Source organism: Larimichthys crocea, chromosome XV (assembly GCF_000972845.2).
Source record: "Larimichthys crocea isolate SSNF chromosome XV, L_crocea_2.0, whole genome shotgun sequence".
NCBI classification, from domain to species: Eukaryota; Metazoa; Chordata; class Actinopteri; family Sciaenidae; genus Larimichthys; species Larimichthys crocea.
In genome coordinates, this window is record NC_040025.1 from 22,868,346 (window position 1) to 22,889,793 (window position 21,448).

Here is a 21,448-nt window from a genome sequence, read left to right on the forward strand (position 1 = left end):
TGTGTTTTTATTTGGGCGGTGTCCAGTTGTCCGTCACTGTGGATCAGGGGGGCGCAGCGGGGGCTTGTGTGACTGTGTTAGTAACGGGTTGAGTAGTTGCGCGTCCAGCTCGCCTTTAGGGTGCAGCAGTACACGGAAAACTGCAGAAGACGAGAAGAAGACTCAAAAGGAAGCGCAAATAAAAACAAAATGTCGCCACTCCATTGAAATTTGAGACGGCTCAGTGTCTGGCACACTCAGGCTTTTGTTGGGGTTCATCACACTGATATTCAAAGTTCAAAGACCGGTTTGTTTCAATGCAACACCCGGAGAGAAAGGAGGAGGAGGAGGAGGCTTATACCCGAAATGAAACCATCCGACACGCAGTCCAGTCCACTTATTATCCTGTAAACTGCTGATTATCTGTAAACCCTCAGTCAGAGCAGTCATGTATGCTGTTGTTTGTAAAGACTGAAGACTCATCAGACTGTGGACAATTCTGCTTTCTTGCTGCTTTGGTGATCAGCGACAAGAATGGTTCACGACACCAACAGCAAACCAAAAAACAAAGGAGGAATAAAGAGGCAATCTGGGAAATATTTTCACCACTTGTGGACGATGATGTGACCAGGTGGTGTGCTAGATGCAGAGAGTATCTTTTGTTTTTGTTCCTATCTGTTGAGTGTAATGTATTTCACAGGTGTGTTTAAACCCGTGCTACCGAGCACTGTGGCACATGGATGGATGAACTACTTGCAGGATATTTCCGAATAATAATAAAAAAAATAAAGGATCTGTGTCACTCAAACTGAGAGTTTCAGAGTCTGCAAGCCAGAACTCATTACTGTAACAACAGATCCACCCAGAATCCAAAACTACAACATGAAATCAAATGTTTTACGTTCATATAGGGTGGACTGTCCATTGATCAAAGATTTTTAGAGTTTAGTTTGTAGTGTGTGCCCTCTCGTGGTCATAGGCACGTAAATCCACGGATCCTGTGTCTGTCTGTGCGCCATCTGTAAATAAGATGAGGAATGATGATCTTTGATTTTTAAATGTACATTAATAAGAGAAATATAGACCACTCTGAAAATGTGTAAAACCGACATGACATGTATAAGACTAGTAAAGAGAATGTAATAACTAGGTGACTCTACGCGTAAGCAATGGTATTATAATACACATAGACAACAAAAAGTTATACTTAGGTTTTATTTTTCACAAGTTTAGAAAGCCCCGCACTTAAGCAGGGCATCAAAAAATTAGTTGAAACTCTTATTGTTCCTCTCCACGGAAATCTTTAGTAAAAGGCGAAAGATTTATACGATCTGAAGAGAAACAAGAGTGTACTGGCGAACAGGTCTCAGTGTGTCCGAGGCCATTCTCCGCCTTATGATCCTCACTCACGGTTCAGCAAACACCATTTTTGTAATTATTTAAAAATAGAAGCTTGTACACACACGAAAACACAACACTTGCACTAAATCTCTGTTGGTGTGAGATAAATGTGAGATAAATATAAATAAATGAACAAAGTTTGGTTGTTACAGTCGCGCGCTAGGCATCATGGGAATAAGCCGGTATTGACCCCGCCTACATTTTAAAAAATCGCTTTTAACCGTAAAACTTTCATTTTTCCTTTAGTCAAAAGTTCACGTAACTCTTCAATATTCAGACGATATGTTTTATTTGTACGATGCATTATTTAAGCGTCACTATTCTTTACGTTTGCGATCATTTGCCTGTACGCATGCGCACACCAAACAGAGATTAACTTGGTGTCAAGAGAGTTCCGTTAGAGACGGTTAGAAACGGCTGCAGAGCGCCGTTAACCGTTAGTGTGTATAGATGATGAGTTCCGTTGGAGACGGTTAGAAACGGCTGCAGAGCGCCGTTAACCGTTAGTGTGTATAGATGCTGTAACCAACAGTCAGGTTATCTGTCTGTGGCTGGGTGCTCAGTTCATGACAACACGTTTCAACAAATGTCACAGCAGTTTACAGCCGCACTTAGTTTGTATTCCTTTTTTTTTGTTGTTGAAAGAAACAGTCAAAGGAACAAACATATGCGAATTCTAACCCTTTAAATGTCAGTGTACTTGATGTCACTGTTGTTATTTACGAAAAAACAAGGTTAGTTTTATTTTTCACAAATAACATAATTAACCACTGACAATTAATGGAACATACCTGATTTGAGAATACATGGCACAAAGAGCAAGTCCAGTCTCGACCGGTGTTTCTCAAACTTCTTACACCTTGTACTACCTCAGAAAACATTTGTCTTTCCAAGTACCACCATCTAGGCTGGCCCTTTTCAGCTAGACAGTTTATAAGAGTTAAGTTTTTTACTTGTTGAATCCAGATCAGAACCAGAGCTACTTGGGTGCAAAACAAGAACAGTGTATTGTCTTTTTACCTCCTCTTATTATCATCACATTTAGCTCATAAGTAATGGATGTATGCACACTGCAACTATAAAGGAGCCTGAAACAGTGTATTACAGTAAACATTTATTTTAAATTACATTATTGCAAACTCATAATGAAACAATTTTGATTCAAAATAAGTATTAAGGTTGTATAAAATGTACATTTATTTAATCAAAACAATATATATTTCAGAGATATCACCAAGTACCACCCAAGGGAGCTTGTGTACCACCAGTAGTACTTGTACCACAGCTTGAGAACCAGTGGTCCTAGACCATAAACAGTACAAACAGACTAGTAAGCTATTTGAACCAACCTACCCATGTGCGTCTCAGAGAAAATGAATAGGTTAGAAGGCACACTTTGAAAATAAAAAAAGTAAAACAATGGAAGTAAGTAACATTACTTACTAAGGTTGTTTCAAAAAGCAGATTGTCAAACATGACACATACGATGACATTACTGAGTTTTTAAGAGCTGTCCACAATCCAGAAAATGTTTGCACAAAATTATTCTGTAAAATGTAGCAAAAAACAAGAATTCAACCCTGTTTCACAGAGATGAGTGTCCAGCCTCTCCACTTCTACTGTCATTAACCCCTTCAAAGATGGCTGCCATAACAGTACCCACCATTTGCAGTTAAGTTCAAAAATCTATTTAATCATACATCTAATTTATAGGTTTTTTATCAGTGAAGAAAGTGTTCACAATCATTAATTATTACATATGAAGCAAATTGTGCTGGCTGGTTTAAAATATTGAGGTGAACAGGGGGAAGAATTCAACTTCATGTGCTCTCATTCTTTATTAAAGACAACTTGTCTGGTTGGTTAGTACATGAAATGATTAGCTGGGCTTGAAAATCCACTGATAGGCTGTGGCAGTGGCAGCATCTCACCAGACTTGTCAGTGATTCTTATATTTCCCGGAGAGAGCCCTTGTCATTTTGTCAGAATCCCCGTGGCTTAAGTATGCGGGGACAGCGGGGAGGGCTGTCAAACTGTGCCCGCCCGAGAGCGCCTTTCCCCGGGTTGATGAGTCATAATAAGGGCCGGCCAGGTGGTGAAAATGAGCAGGGAGGCAAGTGAGGACTATCTCTCTCTTTGTGTGTGTGTGTGTGTGTGTGTGTGTGTGTGTGTGTGTGTGTGTGTGTGTTGAGGGGTAGAGAGAAGGAAGAAAAGATGGAGAGACTAGAGAGGGTGAGATGGAGAGAGAGAGAGAGAGAGAGAGAGAGAGAAAGAGAGAGAGAGAGAGAGATGGGATGGTGGGGGGTACGGGGACGAACCTGAGTATTCACTCCAGATCTTGGGGATTTTTGAGTCTCTCACTGCGGAATGTCTCCTCTACTTTTGAAGTGAGCGTAAGCTTTGACTCAGTAAATCACCACTTATTAAGTCGGTCTGATTGCCTCTGAGAAAAGCTGCTCTCTGGATGGAGAAACGTTGCTGCAAAATGAGGGCGCTGTGTTTGAACTTTGCCGTCACCTGTCTGTGGCTTCTCCCTTCAACGGTGAGTAAGATGAGCGAACAAGCATCTCTTTGCTCTTTGCTCCGCATCCTGAGGTCGTTTAGTTCATTATTAACGCAGCGTGTTTTTGATGTGCCACTGTGCTACAATGCTCATTTGTACAACAAATAGACTGGGTCATAATTTATTTATAATTTGGGGCTCTGTCACTGTTCATCATATTGCATACTGTTGCAAGTATAAGTTATTATCTTACTTTAATTTATTATAAATGCAAGGACATGTTGATTCTGTTTATGAAAAAAGTAATTATTAATTGAAACTACTAATACTGCTGATGTGCGAGAAATAATTTATGGCTGTTGTAAAGGATAATGGGTGAGTTGGCATGATAAAATTGGCTTCAGAGCAAATACTCCAAGTTATTTTAAGAACTAGGCGGGTTGTTAACTCCAGTTAATTGCTCATTGTGACATTTTATTGACACTTGCTTGAGACTTGACTTGCTTTCTACTGATCTGAGATTCAGTGTGAGCTTTAATATCTTGTTGTTTCAGATTTTGCGTAGAGACATTTATTAAAGGTTCATTCTGATATGTTTGGGCTTTCTACAGAATCAAAGACTTGTATCTCATGATGGGAGACAATTTACTTTGTCTTGGGACAAAGTTGACTCTGTTATTATAGATGGTGGTGTTCAGCCAAAGTGGATCAGAATTTTAATTCTCTTTCAGGCATGACTGTAATTTAATCTGCTCTCTCCTCCTTTAATTTAACTCAGCTCATGAGTCCAACAATCTGAAACTTTAACATTGAAGTTGTCAGGTGAAAACCTCAAAGCAACCTAATTTTGTGCCTTATTACTTGAGCTAAATGACTGGAAAGTCTTTGTCAGTTTGAGAGAGTTTTATCGCCCTGGGGCTTAAGAAACATCAGCACTTCATTTTTTGTCATGTCGAGGAAAACGGACACATTAAGGATCTTTGTAGCCAATGGCAAGAATGTTCTGTCTGTCCTTAAAATGCAATTACTGCTCTCAGGTTTCTCAGTTTTTTCTGCTTCTGCAGGTGCTTTTGCACAGGTGTTGTGCTTGCATCCACTCCACCGCTGTTGCTCAGTTGCAGTTTCTGTGCTGGCATCTTGACACAGAGCCAATGACACGGCTGTCACACAGTGGGCTCCAATTAGGGTAGGTAAGAACAGCATATAGCTGAAGATTTTAGGCTTGTAACAATAGGCACAGCTGGAGCTCACTTGGTTACCGGAGAAGGCAGAGATTGGCACATAAGGCTGGGGTGGTTAGGGGTGATGTGAATCCCACTTGTTGGTGAGAAATAATGATACCCTCAGAGCTGTTTATTCTAAAAAACATATCCCTAAATCTGCCTTTGACACATTATGATGAAAATAGAATTCAAGTCTTAAACAAGGAGTACGTAGAAGTTTTTACCCAACTCATGTCTCAATGCTACACACATACAAAACTTTGACCTGTCTTCCACACTGCATTGACACTTCTGCTTAAAAATTGAAGTGTTTTTAGTGAGTGAAAAATGGAGTCTTGGCACCTGAATTCACCTGGCCCAATTAGTTTTTGTACTTAATTCTGATTATTGTTGATGCTGGTATTTTATGATCTCTGAGCTTGTTATATTCAAACATATCACAGTTCTTCATGTCAACTGTGCAGTGAATTTCAGAAATATTCACGACATAAACAGCCTCACTAATGACTGGATTTATTGAGATTTGCACATTTTAATAGACATGACAGCAGGTGGTTGCATGGCTTATAATAAACTGCTTCATCAATCTGAACATGCCCTTAATTTATACAGTCTTACTGTTTTTTTTAAATTCTATTTCATGCAGTGCTATTCTTTAACTGAGAGGGATAGTCAGGTGGATCAATCATGTTTCTGACTTGTGTTGTGTCATTTTGGGAAAGTGAGCTTATACATTATGTGTCATACCTTTATGCAGTGTACATATAAAAATATGAAGGACAGTAATTGGAAGGTGGAGAATGTGTCTGGAGATGGAGAAATGCAGTGATAATACAGTGGGTGAATAAAACATGAACTGCTCTTCATATGAAATAATAACCTGACATGGTGAATCTATATGAAGGCTTAATATCCTATTAATTAGAAGTATATTATCCATTTAATGGAAACTGATGTTTGGGGGATGATGCAGATGAGACAAATAAGGAGAAAAGGAGAAAGAGGGATTTATTTATTTATTTTGTCTTTTTGAGCCAGTTGAGACATGTTCACTACAGAGTGAGCTCAATATGAAAAAAAATGCTGTTAACAGTTTGCAGATTTATGGCCTTTTCATACATTGTGTACTGCAAATGTATATTATTTGATTGATTCTCTGTAGCATCTTCAACAGCAACCTGTGTACTGACCATGCTCCTTTCCCTTCCAAGCATATAAATTAATAAGCTTGTAGATTCAGTCTATTATCAAGGTCGCACTGAAAAGAGGTTTGAAAGTTTTAACAAGGAAGCGAGAGAGTGAGGGAGGACAGCTAAATTAAAATGTGTTAATAGCAATATGAATGTGACTGTGTGTGTGTGTGCGTGTGCTCCATGTTGCTGTAGACCTTGCCTGAAGCAGTTGACCTATTGATCACAGTCAATTCTCATTCAGAGGACCTGACACATCAAAGCATCATTATTTTAATCGATCATTTCTGCCTTATAATGTAGCTACAGTCAAACTGTCCTTCATCCGAGGTTGTCCTGCTGGTTTAGAGGCCTCTCTTCTCTCTTCTCTCTTCTCTGTCTTGTCTCTACAGTGCACCCTATACAAAACAAATTATATGATACTGTATTTAAAGTTGACAGAGGTGATATTGTTCTCCTCTATTTACAAGTACTGAGGTACCTCTAATAAATGTGGAGTGATATAAACAAAGCTTTTCTGTCGCAATCATAGTTACTGTACTGACCACTGAAGCTGTACCTGGCCATCCAAAAATATGAATGTAATGTAATATAAAGTTTGGGGTTTATTTGTCCAAGTTTCCAGACTCTGAGATAACAACATCCATCCAAACCCAAACCAATAGAGGTGAATGGAATTTAGTTAGTGGTGCTAACAGCGAAGAAAACCAACAGCAGCACGTCTCTTCAGAAAGTGTCCTCATCGTTCTGTCAGTGTGAAGACTGTAGATGGTAGTTTCAGTGAAAACTGGTCAGGTATCCAGAGTAACAGAGATACTGTTTCTACTGTGTTGAGGTAGCAACAGAAATCTCAGAATCAAATATCTCCAATCTTCAAAACCTGCATGGTATGTTGCCTCTAGTGGTACAGGTAAGTGAAAATATACTTTTTAGTGATTTCCACACTTATTATCACAAGGGATTTTGGTTAAAAAAAAAACTTAACTTAAACACTTAAATTATGAGCTATCTTACTTTTTTTTTTATCTATAGGTCCAAGAAACAACCAAACCCTTGGATTTTCAGAACCAGCACTGGAGGGATGAGGAAGGAGAAAGAGGAGATGTTGTGGGAGCTGCTTTGAAGGTTAAACATATTTCCAAAGAATTGCAGATTATCTCCACCAAACACAAAACACCTGCTTACGGCTCCCTTGGCCCATACGGATGGCCTCAGAATGTCTCACAAGCACTGGATCAGTATCTGTACCGCCCTCCTCCCAAAGCCAAACCTCCAGTAAAAGCATCTCCAAAAGCCAAGAAGATCCTGGGGTGGGGTGACTTTTACTTCAACGTGAAAACGGTGAAATTCAGCCTCCTGGTGACAGGGAAAATTGTGGACCACATCAACGGTACGTTCAGCGTCTACTTTCGTCACAACTCATCTCGTCTGGGGAACATATCTGTCAGCATCGTCCCACCCTCCAAAGCTGTAGGATGGGAGGTTTTGGATCCAGCGGCTCAGGGTGTTGACACCAAAAACTCTGTCCTAGTTCCAGATCTGACATCCCAGTTTCAGAGCCCACCTCAGTCCACCAGCTCCACCCCTCCAGACCAGCAGAAGCAGCAGCAGGACATGATGATGGTGACTGAACTCAACTGCCGGATTGAATACCAGAGAACCAACAGGTCCAAGAAGACCAAGCCCTGCATGTATGACCCAGGGCAGACCTGCTACTCAGAAAACACCCAGTCCCAAGCAGCCTGGATCTGCGCCAAACCCTTTAAGGTCATATGCATCTTTATCGCCTTCACCGGCACCGATTACAGGCTGGTGCAGAAAGTCTGTCCTGACCACAACTTTCAGACAGAGCAGAACCAGCAGCACTTCGGATGACGGATTCTGAAATGCTGAAACTGAGATATCAAACACTGACTTTTCATACATCCTTCAAATTCATGTGTTCAGTTAAGGTTCGAGATTGACTTTTTTTATACGCCATAACACGTTGTCAACATGTCAGTGAGTGCAGTTTGAGCCAAAGCCTGTGTTAATGTATTCATAGCAGCATTTGTTAATGATGAGATTTATAATGTGAGCTTTGTATTTCACTGAAATGACGTTCAAAACCTCCACATTGTCGTCGAAAAAGCAGTAGCTTGATCCATGATATCACTTTGTGTGTGTAGCATTTTATTAAGTGAAGACTGCAAATCCATCCATCCATTATCTGTAACCAATTTTTCTCATCATGGTCATGGTCGGGCTGGGGCCTATCCCAGTTGACTTTGGGCGAGAGGTGGAGTACACCCTAGACAAGTCGCCAGCTCACCCCAGGGCACAATAGCGACAAATAATCATTCACATGGGCTACGGGCAATTTAGAGTCACCAATTAACCTGTTAGGTGCATGTCTTTGGACTGTGGGAGGAAGCCCAGTCAGAACCTACGCAGACATTCGGAGAACATGCAAACTCCACAGAGAAAGGCCCCATTGGAAGTTTGAACCAGGAACCTTCTTGCTGTGAGGAAACAGTACTAATGACTGACTGTAAATCCAACATTGGATATTCACTATTTGAAAAATGTGATTTCTTTGTGCATTCATAATACAAAATACATCATTAGAGACAGAACAGAAAGTGATTTTTTACTATCAAATGGACTCCTTGCCTGTAAAGTGACTACAATTGATAAGATATGAATTCTTCAAAGAACAGATGGTTTACTGTTGTAGCCTGTTTTTTATCAGTGACACAAAGTTCGCATGTCCTTGGCCTCTCTCCAGTGCTGGTTTTACTTTCACCCTTTGCACCTTGAAAAGTTTCCTGTTTTCTCAGACCTCAGCAGTCACAGACATGCTTTCTCTGTCTTTACGGCAAACCTTCCGGGTGAGTACATTTGTGTTATAATGTATTTAATTTATGTATGCATGTACAGATACAAATCTTTCCCTCAGATCCTCAGAACCTGAATCACTTTTTACTGCAAACTAGGTCAGCATATCACCCCAGGTCACTTCAACTCACATAAAAAATAGCTGGTTTGAAGATTAACATTTTGTTATATTTTCAATTTGTCAATTCAGTGTCAGTGTGTTTTTCTGATTACTGTGTTTTTCTCCAGTTATCAAAAAAAAAGACTGTTACTGTGTGGTTTTTTTTTGTTGTTTAAGGAAAGTTGACTGTGCACAGCGTGTTTTATTCAAGACTAAATACACTCAAGGATTAGAAAACATAATGAATACAAAAGATGAAAGGAGACTTGCTTCACCATATATTTATGCTCCAACGGGAACCTGTGTATTAGGCCAAAGTACATATACTTACATAACTATCATGCTGCTACAAGCTGCCTTCAACAAACACGACCATGATAAATAAGTCACTGCGTGTGTGGCCAGGCCTCATTATACTTTTCATGTCCAAGGTTTTCCATAACTGCTGCACTGAATAACACGTTTGCTTTTTCACTGCCTTTCATTTAATGGATTGTTCAGAACATCAAAAGACATATTATTCTAACCCCCTTGTTTCCACCCCCCTGGTGCAAAGTATTATAATTTTGAGTGATGAAAGTGTTTTTGCACAGGCTCACTCTTAAGTAAGGTTTTCAAAAGACACCAAAGGGACGCCAAATCTTGCACAACAACAACAAAAAAGGACCCCAGAAAAACTTTTTACTCTGAACAGACAGCATATAGCATAATAGAGAGTTGTATCAAATCCTACTTGGTGTTTGTCTTCTCATTAAGGTTTTATTAACTGAGGTGAGTTGTTAAATAGAGCACTGCATGGTGAGAAATACAGTACCATAACCTCTCCTCTGAAATGTATGTACTCATCTACCACCCCATGCAGCCCCTTTTACTCAGGGCTTCAGGATGTTTGGGCCGAGAGTGGCAGGTCACATCGGAGTCATGCAGGCGGGGCCTCAGCAGTGCCAGCGGGTGGACGGGACAGGAAAACCTGGCCCAGGATGACCCAGAGATGTGGAACCTCCTGCAGCAGGAGAAGGACAGGCAGTGTCGGGGACTGGAGCTTATTGCATCAGAGGTAAGGCCCATGTATATATATATATATCTCGATAACAAAGTAATTTACAAAGCAATTATAAACTTTAAACTACCAAAATATATCAAATTGCTTAAAGGTCCAATGTGTAGGATCGAGTGACATTTAGTAGTGAGGTTAAAAGATTACAACTAACTGAATACCATTTGTGAAGGGATTTACTGTTCCAGCAAGCCGGATATGGAGGTTACACAAGGTCAAGCATATGTTTTGAAGTCACTGTAGAGATAGTGTTGAATCCTAGATTGTTATGGGACACTGTCTTCTTCTCCTTGAGACACAGAGCAGCTATATGTTGGTGTTTGGTCATTCTGATCATTACTATGGTAAGCAAGGTCAGAGGATAGGGCTGTCTCAGTCACTAGACACAACAGATAGGTACATAACGTAGAAGCCTCTACACTAGAGTCAGATAACAATGTCAGGCCACTAAGTCTAAACAGCGTTCATTCTCCTTGACCAAGCTTCAAAAAGACATGTTGGACTCCTGAGTACTTTTTCTTTACTGCCCAAACTGACCATGGTGAATAAAATTCTCCACAACACCCTTCTCCTCACTCTTGACTATGGTAGCTGGAAGACCCTATCTACAGCCAGTGTTTGATTTCTCCAGTCTGAGCTATTGCAGAAACATGGCTGTGCGACATTATATAAAGGGCTCACTCTAAGGTAATGAAAACACAACAATTCTTCACCTTTTCAGGTGATTATGCATGGATAAAAACACAATTATGAGTATTATTTTCCATTTTTGCCAATAGATACTCCTAAATGTTACACACACACAAACGTTTAGATATTTACACCTTTTCTTAATATAATCATTGCAGTCTGCTTGTGTCATTCAAATTCAAACAAACTGCAGTGTCTAACACAACAGGCTATCACAAATAATTCACAGTCAGTGATTATATTTAAATGTGAAAATTGTCGGTGCAGTATGTGCAAGAATCACAGCATGTGTAAATTAGTAATTAAATAGTAATCCTAGATGTAGTTCTTTACCTGTGTGGAGTTCAGTGTGCTTTGTATCTTCTGCAAGGTACAGTAAGATATTAATTATCTAATTTTAGTGATATTAATCTAATTATCTGTCGCCTTCCTGTAGATAGGACTTATAGAAGCGTTAAGAATTTCAGTATGTGAGACAGAAAACAAGGACAACTCCTTAAACTGCAGAGGAGCTTCCTGCAGCTGTGTAACCACAAGTCATCAGGGTTGCTGTTTCTAGAATTTAACTGCTGTCTTTAGAGAGTTTACTGAGATTTTCTTCACATTTTTCTGCTCGCAAGCAGTGGCGTCGTTAGGCCGCCCACATTACTGAAGTCTCGGTACCCGCAGCCGTTGGTACTTCTACCGTTACACACGATAGGAGAAGAACATGAATGGATGAAGAATGGATTTAAGAACGTTTTTCAGGAAACTAAGTATTCATCACTGCTGGTAGTAACAGTTAGTTAGCTCCAGCCCCCAGTTAACAGCAGAAAGTCCCATGTAATTAATGAAACGCTCCATGTTTGACTAATAAAAACCTGGCTTACACCCTACAGACAATCTCTGTGCACGTCTTACCTTTATTGTTTTGGGACAAAAGTTACATTCCAGCTGTAAAAGAACGCTGCTACTTAGCGAGCTGGTTAGTGTGAAATGCGCTGTGCAGGTCCTGGTTGTTCATAGAGTTCAGTGTGCGCTCTCTTTACCATATCTTTGGGGTGACTTCCTTCCGGAGCATCAGCTGTGTTTCTCACTTTACGCATGGATACACACCATGAAACAGGAGCGTAATCACACACACACCGCGGACATCTCTCTCTATTATATGATACCACATTTTTATCTATCCATACACTTGAGCTTCTTCCGCCCTTATTCTTCAGTATATATGTGTACTGTATACCGCACGTGTTGACGTTTTTGTGTGTTCTCCCCACCCCTTTCCCCTTCTCTATCTTCTATCTCTCCCCCCTCTTGTCTCCCCACCTAAAACTCTTTGTCCAGTTGTGTGTTATCTATATATATATATATAATATATTATATAATAATATTTATATATATATATATCTCTATATATGTATGTATATAATAATAATAAATAATTTCTCAGTCTTTGCTGGCTGTGAAATTTTATTCTTGCATGCTACGTTCGGCCCCCCAGCAATTAAGTATCCACATTACTATCAGTTGCAATGACATCTGAAAGATCTTCTTGTACATGTGCTGTCAGTCACCACTTCAGGCTTTCTCAGATGAGTCCAATGATCGCATTAGGTTCCTTCACTGATTTCTGCCATTGATCTCCTCATTTTAAGATGAAACAGACAAGGAGGGCTGATCAGTTATATGCGTGTGATTATGTGTGTGTGTGTGTGTGTGGAGATAGTATTTTGAAAAGTCATAGAAAGAGATTTATGTCACACGGGGGACTAGTTTTAAATCCCACTAGAATGATTGAGCGATCCCTGAACAGTGACAGGTTTAGTATAATAACAAGGCAGAGGGGGCGGCTGTGGAGGACAGAGAGAGACAGAGAGAGATAGTGAGAAAATGAGCAGAAGTGAGAGTGGGAGAAAAAAAGGGAGAGACTGAGACAGCGAGAAAAATTAATTCACATTCATTTCCTTTTCTGCAGCTCCATCTCTCCTCTGACTCTCAAGTGTCTTTGGGAGATTTGACACCGTGCTGAACCCAGTCAGTATTAGTTAGACTATGTTCATCCCTTTATTTGACTGTAGCACCTCTAATACTTTTTTTATTTTTAGATTTTTAGCTAAATTAATTTATTTTGCAGCTTTCAGAAAAGGCTGTGATGAATCTTTTGTGCAACAAATTTAACCGGTTTGAATAGCTTTGATTGTCCTCCTCTGACTTGGAACATGTCTTATTTTTTTAATAATTTCTAAAGAAATGCCTGTAGTTGAACTAAATTGCATAATGAATAACTCGCGCTTAGACTGTGGTTGTACTGTATAGCTATGTCTTGCTGAAAAAGCAGGGGTGTTCAGTCACCCTTTTCCAGGTAAATAAAGGTTATATTTGGATGGTGACAGTGTTCTGAATATATAAGCATGGTAAAAAATGTACTATGTGTGGCTCTGGATCTTGACATTGGGCTTATTTGTCCTGTCAGAACTTCTGCAGCCGTGCAGCACTTGAGGCCCTGGGCTCCTGTCTGAACAACAAATACTCTGAAGGATACCCAGGACAGAGGTACCTACATGGATAGTACACTTTCTAGAATATACTGTAACAATGTTTGCAGAAGGTGAAAATTTCAGAAGAAAATTGACAGTTGTAATCCCTGACAGACAATTCAGTATATGATCCTATTTGACATAAATACTTAACAACATTACACATTTAGAGTTTAATTGGTGACTCTAAATTACCCATAGGTGTGACTGTGAGTGAATTTGTCCCAATGTGTCAACCCTGTGATGAACTGGCAACCTGTGCAGTGTGTCTCAGTCTCTCACTCTAAAAAGAATGAGGAGCTAAGGAACATGAATGAATAAACTTTACAACATAATAACCGATTATACAATATAATACAACCTGATACGATACAATCCAAACTGATCGCAACACAATACGAACACAATATGATACGATATATGATACATTATGATATGATACAATACATCACAATACGATACGATACGATACATCACAATACAATATGATATGATACACTATGATATGATACATGATACAATATGGTACAATAGGTAAAAGATATAGCATAATTTTGTACAAAATGAAAAGAAAGGACACAGTCTGACATAACACAAAATGATACAAAATGATCTATATAAATGATATATACTATATTATGATACGATACAAAATCATCCAATACCATATGATAATTTTAACTTTATCTTATTTAGGTATTATGGAGGTGCAGAGATCGTAGACCAGATTGAGCTGTTGTGTCAGAAGCGAGCACTCACCGCCTTTAGCTTGGACCCAAATCAGTGGGGCATCAACGTCCAGCCATACTCCGGATCCCCCGCTAACTTTGCAGCCTACACATCTGTACTGCAACCTCATGACCGTATCATGGGCCTGGATCTGCCTGACGGAGGACAGTGAGTGAACATGTTTAGTAAAATGTAGAACTGAATGTCAAAACTGACCTGTAAATCTGATTATACTTGCTACTTCCATACGTCAGAGTTAACCATCAGATTTTGAACAATATGATGGAGCAAACATAACACTGCCTAGTGATGCAAAAACTCACTTTCTTATGATTCTTACAAGATGTTACATAATAAGTGCAGGGTATATAGTAATAATAATGTGATGTGGTGCCACAAGAATGAGCTATTAGAAAATCTTATTTGATGCATTGAGACAGACATATTATTACATAATCTGACAGTTATTATGTCACTAGTTGCTACAATTTTGTTAAATGCGCCATGAAATGTTTTGACATTTTCCTGCATTAAACTGGATGTTGTTACGGCATTTAATGTCAAGAGGAATTAATGTAAATGACAAAATGTTAGTCACGCAGTCTGCAGTTGTCACATCATACCTCTCTTACCACTCTCTTTGAAATGAATATATATTTTTAACTACACTCACAGAACTGTGGGAAATATAAACAACAATAATCTGTCCAAACTGATGCCCTAGTAACACACCTCTGAGTCATATTACTGCTGCAAGTGATAGTTAGCTTTAGGATGAATACAGACCTGAAACTTTCATATGCTAGGCACTATATAAAACTTATATCATGGCTTGCTGCAGTCGGCAGTGGTACACTATGAAGCAAAGGGTTGTATTATGAATTTATACAAATATTGCACAGATGGCAGAACAATACACCCAGTGGAAGAATGTAACATCATGAAACAGCAAAGGATATAGGTATAAAGATAAAAAGAAGATCTAGACATTACATAACCAGATTAATTCATGTACCAGCTACAGCAACTAAAGACCGAAGTCAGTTTCACAGACACTATTCTTTGCTCTATTTGATTGCATTAATATACTGGTTATATGGAAGAAAGGTGAGGATCTAAAGAGGTCAGAATTCAAAACATTTTTTTATTCCACCTTATTTCAGCCTCACCCATGGCTACATGACAGACGCCAAGAGAATCTCAGCCACCTCCATCTACTTTGAATCAATGCCTTACAAGCTGGATGTAAGTGCCTTTTTAATTGTCAAAGTGGATCTGTCAAGAAAATGGTTCTAACAGTAAAGACAGACAGAAGTACTCACTTTTGATTAGTATGCAACTCTTCTTTCTATGCCCGTCCTCCTGTATGATCTCAGCCAAAAACAGGTACGATAGATTATGACCAGCTGGAGAAGACAGCCCGACTCTTCAGACCCAGACTCATCATAGCAGGAACCAGCGCCTATGCTCGCCTCATCGACTACGCTCGCATAAAGAAGGTAGTTCTAATGTCATGAATTATGTCTGCTGTGTTGAGGTGGCGCAAGTACTTAATGTGTCTGATTGTTGGTGTTTCAGCTGTGTATGGAGCTTAATGCCTACCTGCTGGCAGACATGGCTCATATCAGTGGCCTGGTGGCAGCAGGAGCTGTTCCCTCTCCTTTCCAGCACGCTGACCTAGTCACCTCCACTACCCATAAGTCCTTGCGTGGAGCCAGGTGAGGGTCTGGGGATTGTATGCCAATTTCTTTCTTCATTAATCCCAGAGTGTTGAACAATGAAGTTTATTTCCTTGTGGGAAGTAACCATTGGACGTGATGTGGTACGTGGTTTTGTATCATACAACACAACATGCACATTATAAGTAATTTCAGGTTGAGGGCATTTGTCTCCTGCGTTTCACATTGCAGGGCCGGTCTGATCTTCTACCGGAAAGGTGTGCGGTCTGTAGATAAGAAAGGTCGGGAGGTGACCTATGATCTCCAGGACAGGGTGAACTTTGCTGTGTTCCCATCACTTCAGGGAGGACCTCACAACCACGCCATTGCTGCGGTGGCCATTGCTCTCAAACAGGTTTGCTTAATTTCAGCAGCTCATGTATAAAACATATAAGCTGTACTCGTCATCTGGAGTGTCCTGATATTTTCTTTCACTTTACACAGCATAATTTCTGTCTCTGCAGGCTTCCACTCCCATGTTCAAACAGTACATCGCTCAAGTACTGCTGAATGCCAAGTCCATGGCTAACGCTCTGCTGAAGAAAGGCTTCACCTTGGTGTCAGGTACTGAGAGAACGGAAGAGTGTTTTTTATGATAAGATGCACTTAATATATATAAGAAGTTTGTTAATGGTTTCTTTCCTCTGACTATGAAATTATTTAGCATTTAAAGTAATACTGCATTTCTGACACTCGACATATGTGATGCAATTGCCTTTGGATTGCGTGTTTATTCGCTCCAGCCTAATTTGCATTCTGTTTTCCTGACTTTGGAGAAGTTCTCTTAAGCCTCACTTGACAGTTGAATAGTGGAAAATCCAGTATTAGGAGGAATTGTAAATAAATTATAAGCTTAAACCTGTCTGTATGAAGGTTTGAGTGGAGAGTGATGGGAAATGAGAATTTATCTCACAGTCAGTCACATTTTTTTCTAAGGTGAGTTAAAATATATTTTACCATTAATTTAATTCAATTTTTTATATATGTAGCGCCAAATCATAACAAAAGTTATCTAAAAGTTAGGATGCTTTCCATATAGAGCAGGTTTAAACCATACTCTTTATAATGTTATCTACAGAGACCCAACAATTCCCACCAGGAGCAAGGACTTGGTGACAATGGCAAGGGAAAACGTGACATTTTGGGCAGTTATCTGCCCAAACTGGTTGAGTTAAGCATTAATCAAATGCAAACAGTAAATTTCTTTCCTCCGCCTCCCCCTCCTCTCAGGTGGAACAGACAACCACCTGGTCTTGGTTGACCTTCGACCTCGTGGGATGGATGGGGCTCGAGCTGAGAGAGTTCTGGAGCTGGTGTCCATCACCGCCAACAAGAACACCTGCCCCGGAGATAAGAGCGCTCTGACTCCAGGAGGACTCAGACTCGGTATTCAAAATAGTGAATTTAAAGCTTAAGCAGAATGTGTTGGTCAGTTAGGTCAGCTGATTATTCTTAGTGAAGAGCTGCAGGAGTGGATGTTGTGTGTTGTGTGGGATAATTCTTGTCAACTACTCAATCTTTCTGTGATACTGGACTCTTTCTTCCCTCTCTCTGTGATGCCTGTGTGATGTGTCTCTGTTTTTGTATATTTCTCTGTCTGTCCATCAGGCTGTCAGCAGTCGCAATCTTAATCATCAGTGTTAATCTTTTTTTTTTCTCTTTGTAACTTTGATATCATCATATCTATTCTATTATTCTTACCTTCCTTTTATGTGTTGTTCTTTGTTACAGGAACTCCGGCTCTGACATCCCGACAGTTCAAGGAGGCAGACTTTGAAAAGGTTGTGGAGTTTATTGATGAAGGGATTCAGATCGCACTGGATGTGAAGAAGAAGACTGGTGAGAGAGGAAGACATTTCTCTGTTTTGAGTAGACTTCTGATTCACCCAGTGGTGGAGTGTGATGTTTTATATATTGGTATATATGTCATGGTGACATATTGTTTGTTGAGAAGAACATTATAACCATCGTGACTTATTGCAGGACTGTTATATTAGTTAATTTGTTTTAGCTAAGTGTACCTTATAAACATAGCTGAGTGTAATGCTATAATATTTCTTATTTTGCTCATTTAGTGACAAAAGTGAGTGAGTTTTTAGGAGGGAGGGTTCGAATATTTCTCCTGTGGAAAACATGTTGCATTTACATATTTTGGTTTGAACTAAAATACAACGTATTTAATTATTTATGCCATTTTATTTATTAATTGCTAATGAATCACTAGCATTATGTTACTTTGAACTATGAGGAGTGTCTTGCCATTTTTCTCAAGGTGAGGCTCCAAATAAAATATTAGTATCGCTGGAGAGAGCCTTGTTTTTATTTAATGTTTTATTTTATGTTCTGCTCCCAGCCACAAACATTTGTGTACAGTCCCTAACTAACATGTTTTCAAGTGCATGTCAGGGGCAGGTATTGGATATTTTACAGCAGATTTATAAAATGAAACCCTGAAACTTGTCATTTATATTCCTCTGTCCTGCAACAGGAAACCTGGCGAGTTTCAAGTCCTTCCTGCTGCAAGACCCAGAGACAGTGTCACGCATCGCAGAGCTCCGCCATCGGGTGGAGCTATTTGCCAGGCCCTTCCCCATGCCCGGATTCACTGACCACTAATAACACCACACAGAGAAAGGCAGTTTCCCCACCACATCATGGACATATCCTGTATCCTTTACAGTACAACTCCTCTAATGTAACAGTCGCCATGGAAACAAGCATTGTGTCAGTGTCAGTTGAATCTTCAGGTCAGTGTGCAGCTGGTCATTTCTACACAGTTACATTTCCAAACTAATGTCAATGTATCAGCCAGACAATGTGAAAAATGTGATATGATGTATCAATGTATCAAAGTCTGATGAATAAAAAGTCATATTATCATTCTTATTATTATTATCGCTTCACTACAAGTCCCATATTTAGCCTTTATAAGAAATATATGAACATTTAATAAATGGTTTATAGCAGACTATGATGTAATTAAACAGATATAAGGTTTATTTATTTATTTGTCAGTAACTATAACTCCTCCTCCATTAGTAGGTGTATAAACAGATTGGTGTATGTTGTATAAACAGATTATGAAACATTACATAGTAAAATGCAGTCGTAAAAATCTAAAATATTCCTTGCAGGAGAGATTGTAATTGCAAACAAATATTGTACATCAATAAATACTTAAAAATGTACTTATATCTGTTTATAACTACATTATAGTGTTGTAGTGTTGCCATTTTTTAACGGTAAGTATAAAAGTTAAATATGTGGGACTTCCTAAATGTTCTGTGATCGCTATGACGTGCTACTACAATAATATCACATTCATCACATCAGTGGGTTTCATTAGCAACCCATTTAGTGAGACAATTTACTTTCATGACAATATATATATATTTTTTTTTTGACAATGTACTTACAGTACTGTTCGAAATTTCTATAGGCCATGTTGGAAAATGATTTCTTTTTACAGGCAAGTGGCTTAAAAATGTTGCAAATCAACAGCTGCTGCACTTGCCGTAATTTGTGTTTGCTTCCCTAAACCAAGAAGGACCTTGAGTGTTTTTGGTATTTGGCTTTTTGTCACTAAGCTCTTTTTAGAGGCCTTATCAATGTCAGGCTTTGTCCCAGGCCCTGGGAAACTCACAGCAGCTGTGCAGGGAGCACACACACTTAGCTTACACTGGCGAAAACACAAACCAACAAAGAGGAAATAATTAAACACCATGTATAAAACTTTCATCTTTTTTTTGGCCTTTTTTTGTATAACCACCACCTTCTATACCATCACTCTGCATTTGTATTGTAAAGGATTTGTCAAGAATGTACAATGTATATACAGTAGATCTTCTTCACTGCCATAAAAACTGAATGTTTACAAGTTTGTTGAATTGTCTCTTACATTGGTCTACCTGCTGCTCTGTACAACACACATGCATCTGTTAGAGAGACATGATTCATGTTTACAGTGGACGGAGGGAGGAGACTCTGCAGAGTTTATAAACACTGATCTGTGTTAAGCTGCTGGCATTTCCTCTCACTGTCAACTTCAGAAAATTTAACAGAGATCTGACAGGAAGATAGTCAGAGCCAGGGCTTCACAAAACCTTTCACATTTCAACTTCCATTACGTTTGGATGTAACTATTTGATATCTTTTTCAGTGACTTTTAGACACCCGATTTGTCCACTGTAGACATCTAAAGTCTACTGGACAGCTGGTATTGATTTCTGTCTGAATAAATAGTTTCATGACTTCATTTAAAATGAACTCAGTAATAACCAGACTACCTGTTATGAAGTAGCAGGAGCTCAAGGTGAGACCATCTTCACGCCATTTACAGTTCCTACTTTCTTGTATACCATTTTTTTGTTTGTGACGCTCTTTAACACACATTACATAATGTTAATAAACACAGACAGTATTATTATGTATTAAATACATGAGAGTATTATGCAACACCAGAGTCCTTGGCTGTCTTTACAAAACCTTCAGAACCCGCATATATATTTATTCAATCTCGTCCTCTCCCACTGTTTCTCAAATTGCTGCAATCAGACCTTTATACTACCAGATGAAAAAGAGCAGGCATTCTCTTTCTTTCATGCCAATATCAAATTATAAACTTCATTTTTTTTTATGTTTATATATCTTATTCTGAAAGCAAAGTTTTCTCTGAAGTCCTTTATAATGCAGGACTAAACAAACTTTGCAACATGAAGCACCACCGCTGCCTATTGGAGCGCTTAATATTTATTTTATTGAAGAACTGAATAGACTTTTGTTTTATGTTAGACGTCCTTGTGTCCTGCTCGGCTTTTCGTTCTGTCTTCCAATTTTCCGGTTGAAGGTTATTGCTTCAGTTTTTGCCAGAGGAATGTGTTCCCTCCTCAGAGACTGTCCAGCTGTATCACAGGTCAAAGGTCGGGGAAGCTCTCAGCTCTATCGTCAGAAAACACACACAAACAAACACAGAGGCACACACGCAGCACCACAACACAAATAATGTCTCATCCGCTTCATCCGTGTGCCTGTTTCTCATGACCTGCCAACTCCTTTGACGCAGTGTGTGCTTGTGCATGTGTGTGTCTTTCAAGGCCTCTGAATATACTTTAGGGAAATGATCCCCATGTTCCATCGTTCTCTGTCCCTAACCCTCTTCTTGTTGCCACAACAATCCCTGTGGTGTTCAAAAGCAGAATGATGTTTTTGATGTTTGCTGTACTTTATTCTATCTTTTTGTTGTTTTACGGGAAGAAAATGAGATGAATATGAGCTCAGAGCTCAGAGAGCCATAAGAAATGTCTGAGTCTCATCTTCACTTGCCAAAGCCTGTTACTGAGGTAGTAATAAATAATAAAGAGTAATAAAGAGTGTCTCAATATTTTATTTAAGTTAGGGAGCGACAAATCTTGAGAGTTCCCATAAATGTGTGTGTTTCCATAAATGCGTGTGTCTCCTCTTTA

At 39.3% G+C, this 21,448-nt stretch overlaps 2 protein-coding genes and 1 non-coding gene across 3 annotated transcripts; 2 read left to right on the forward strand and 1 right to left on the reverse strand.

Annotated features, from left to right (window-relative positions):
• Positions 1-1,214: 1,214 nt before the first annotated feature.
• Positions 1,215-1,330, reverse strand: LOC113747796 (U5 spliceosomal RNA). The gene has a single exon (XR_003463897.1). It is a non-coding gene; the product is annotated as a U5 spliceosomal RNA (small nuclear RNA).
• Positions 1,331-7,185: 5,855 nt separating this feature from the next.
• Positions 7,186-8,171, forward strand: LOC104926449 (neurexophilin-2-like). The gene is made up of 2 exons (XM_019256661.1): positions 7,186-7,206; positions 7,329-8,171. Exons 1-2 carry the CDS (start codon positions 7,186-7,188, stop codon positions 8,169-8,171), a joined length of 864 nt encoding a protein of 287 aa, XP_019112206.1.
• A 666-nt stretch (positions 8,172-8,837) lies between these two features.
• Positions 8,838-18,866, forward strand: LOC104926427 (serine hydroxymethyltransferase, mitochondrial). Its single transcript, XM_027288443.1, has 12 exons — positions 8,838-9,166; positions 10,136-10,330; positions 13,476-13,555; positions 14,236-14,436; positions 15,432-15,513; positions 15,645-15,767; positions 15,847-15,986; positions 16,179-16,341; positions 16,451-16,550; positions 17,217-17,372; positions 17,718-17,825; positions 18,475-18,866. The coding sequence occupies exons 1-12, from the start codon at positions 8,996-8,998 to the stop codon at positions 18,600-18,602; spliced, it is 1,647 nt and encodes a 548-aa protein (XP_027144244.1). The 5' UTR covers positions 8,838-8,995; the 3' UTR covers positions 18,603-18,866.
• Positions 18,867-21,448: the final 2,582 nt, after the last annotated feature.

Coding starts and splice junctions, on each gene's coding strand:
- LOC104926427 (XM_027288443.1), top strand. CDS start 8,996: ATGGTTTACTGTTGTAGCCTGTTTTTTATCAGTGACACAAAGTTCGCA. Junction 9,167..10,135: donor CTTTACGGCAAACCTTCCGG/GTGAGTACATTT, acceptor CACCCCATGCAG/CCCCTTTTACTCAGGGCTTC. Junction 10,331..13,475: donor TGGAGCTTATTGCATCAGAG/GTAAGGCCCATG, acceptor TTGTCCTGTCAG/AACTTCTGCAGCCGTGCAGC.
- LOC104926449 (XM_019256661.1), top strand. CDS start 7,186: ATGTTGCCTCTAGTGGTACAG. Junction 7,207..7,328: donor TGTTGCCTCTAGTGGTACAG/GTAAGTGAAAAT, acceptor TTTTATCTATAG/GTCCAAGAAACAACCAAACC.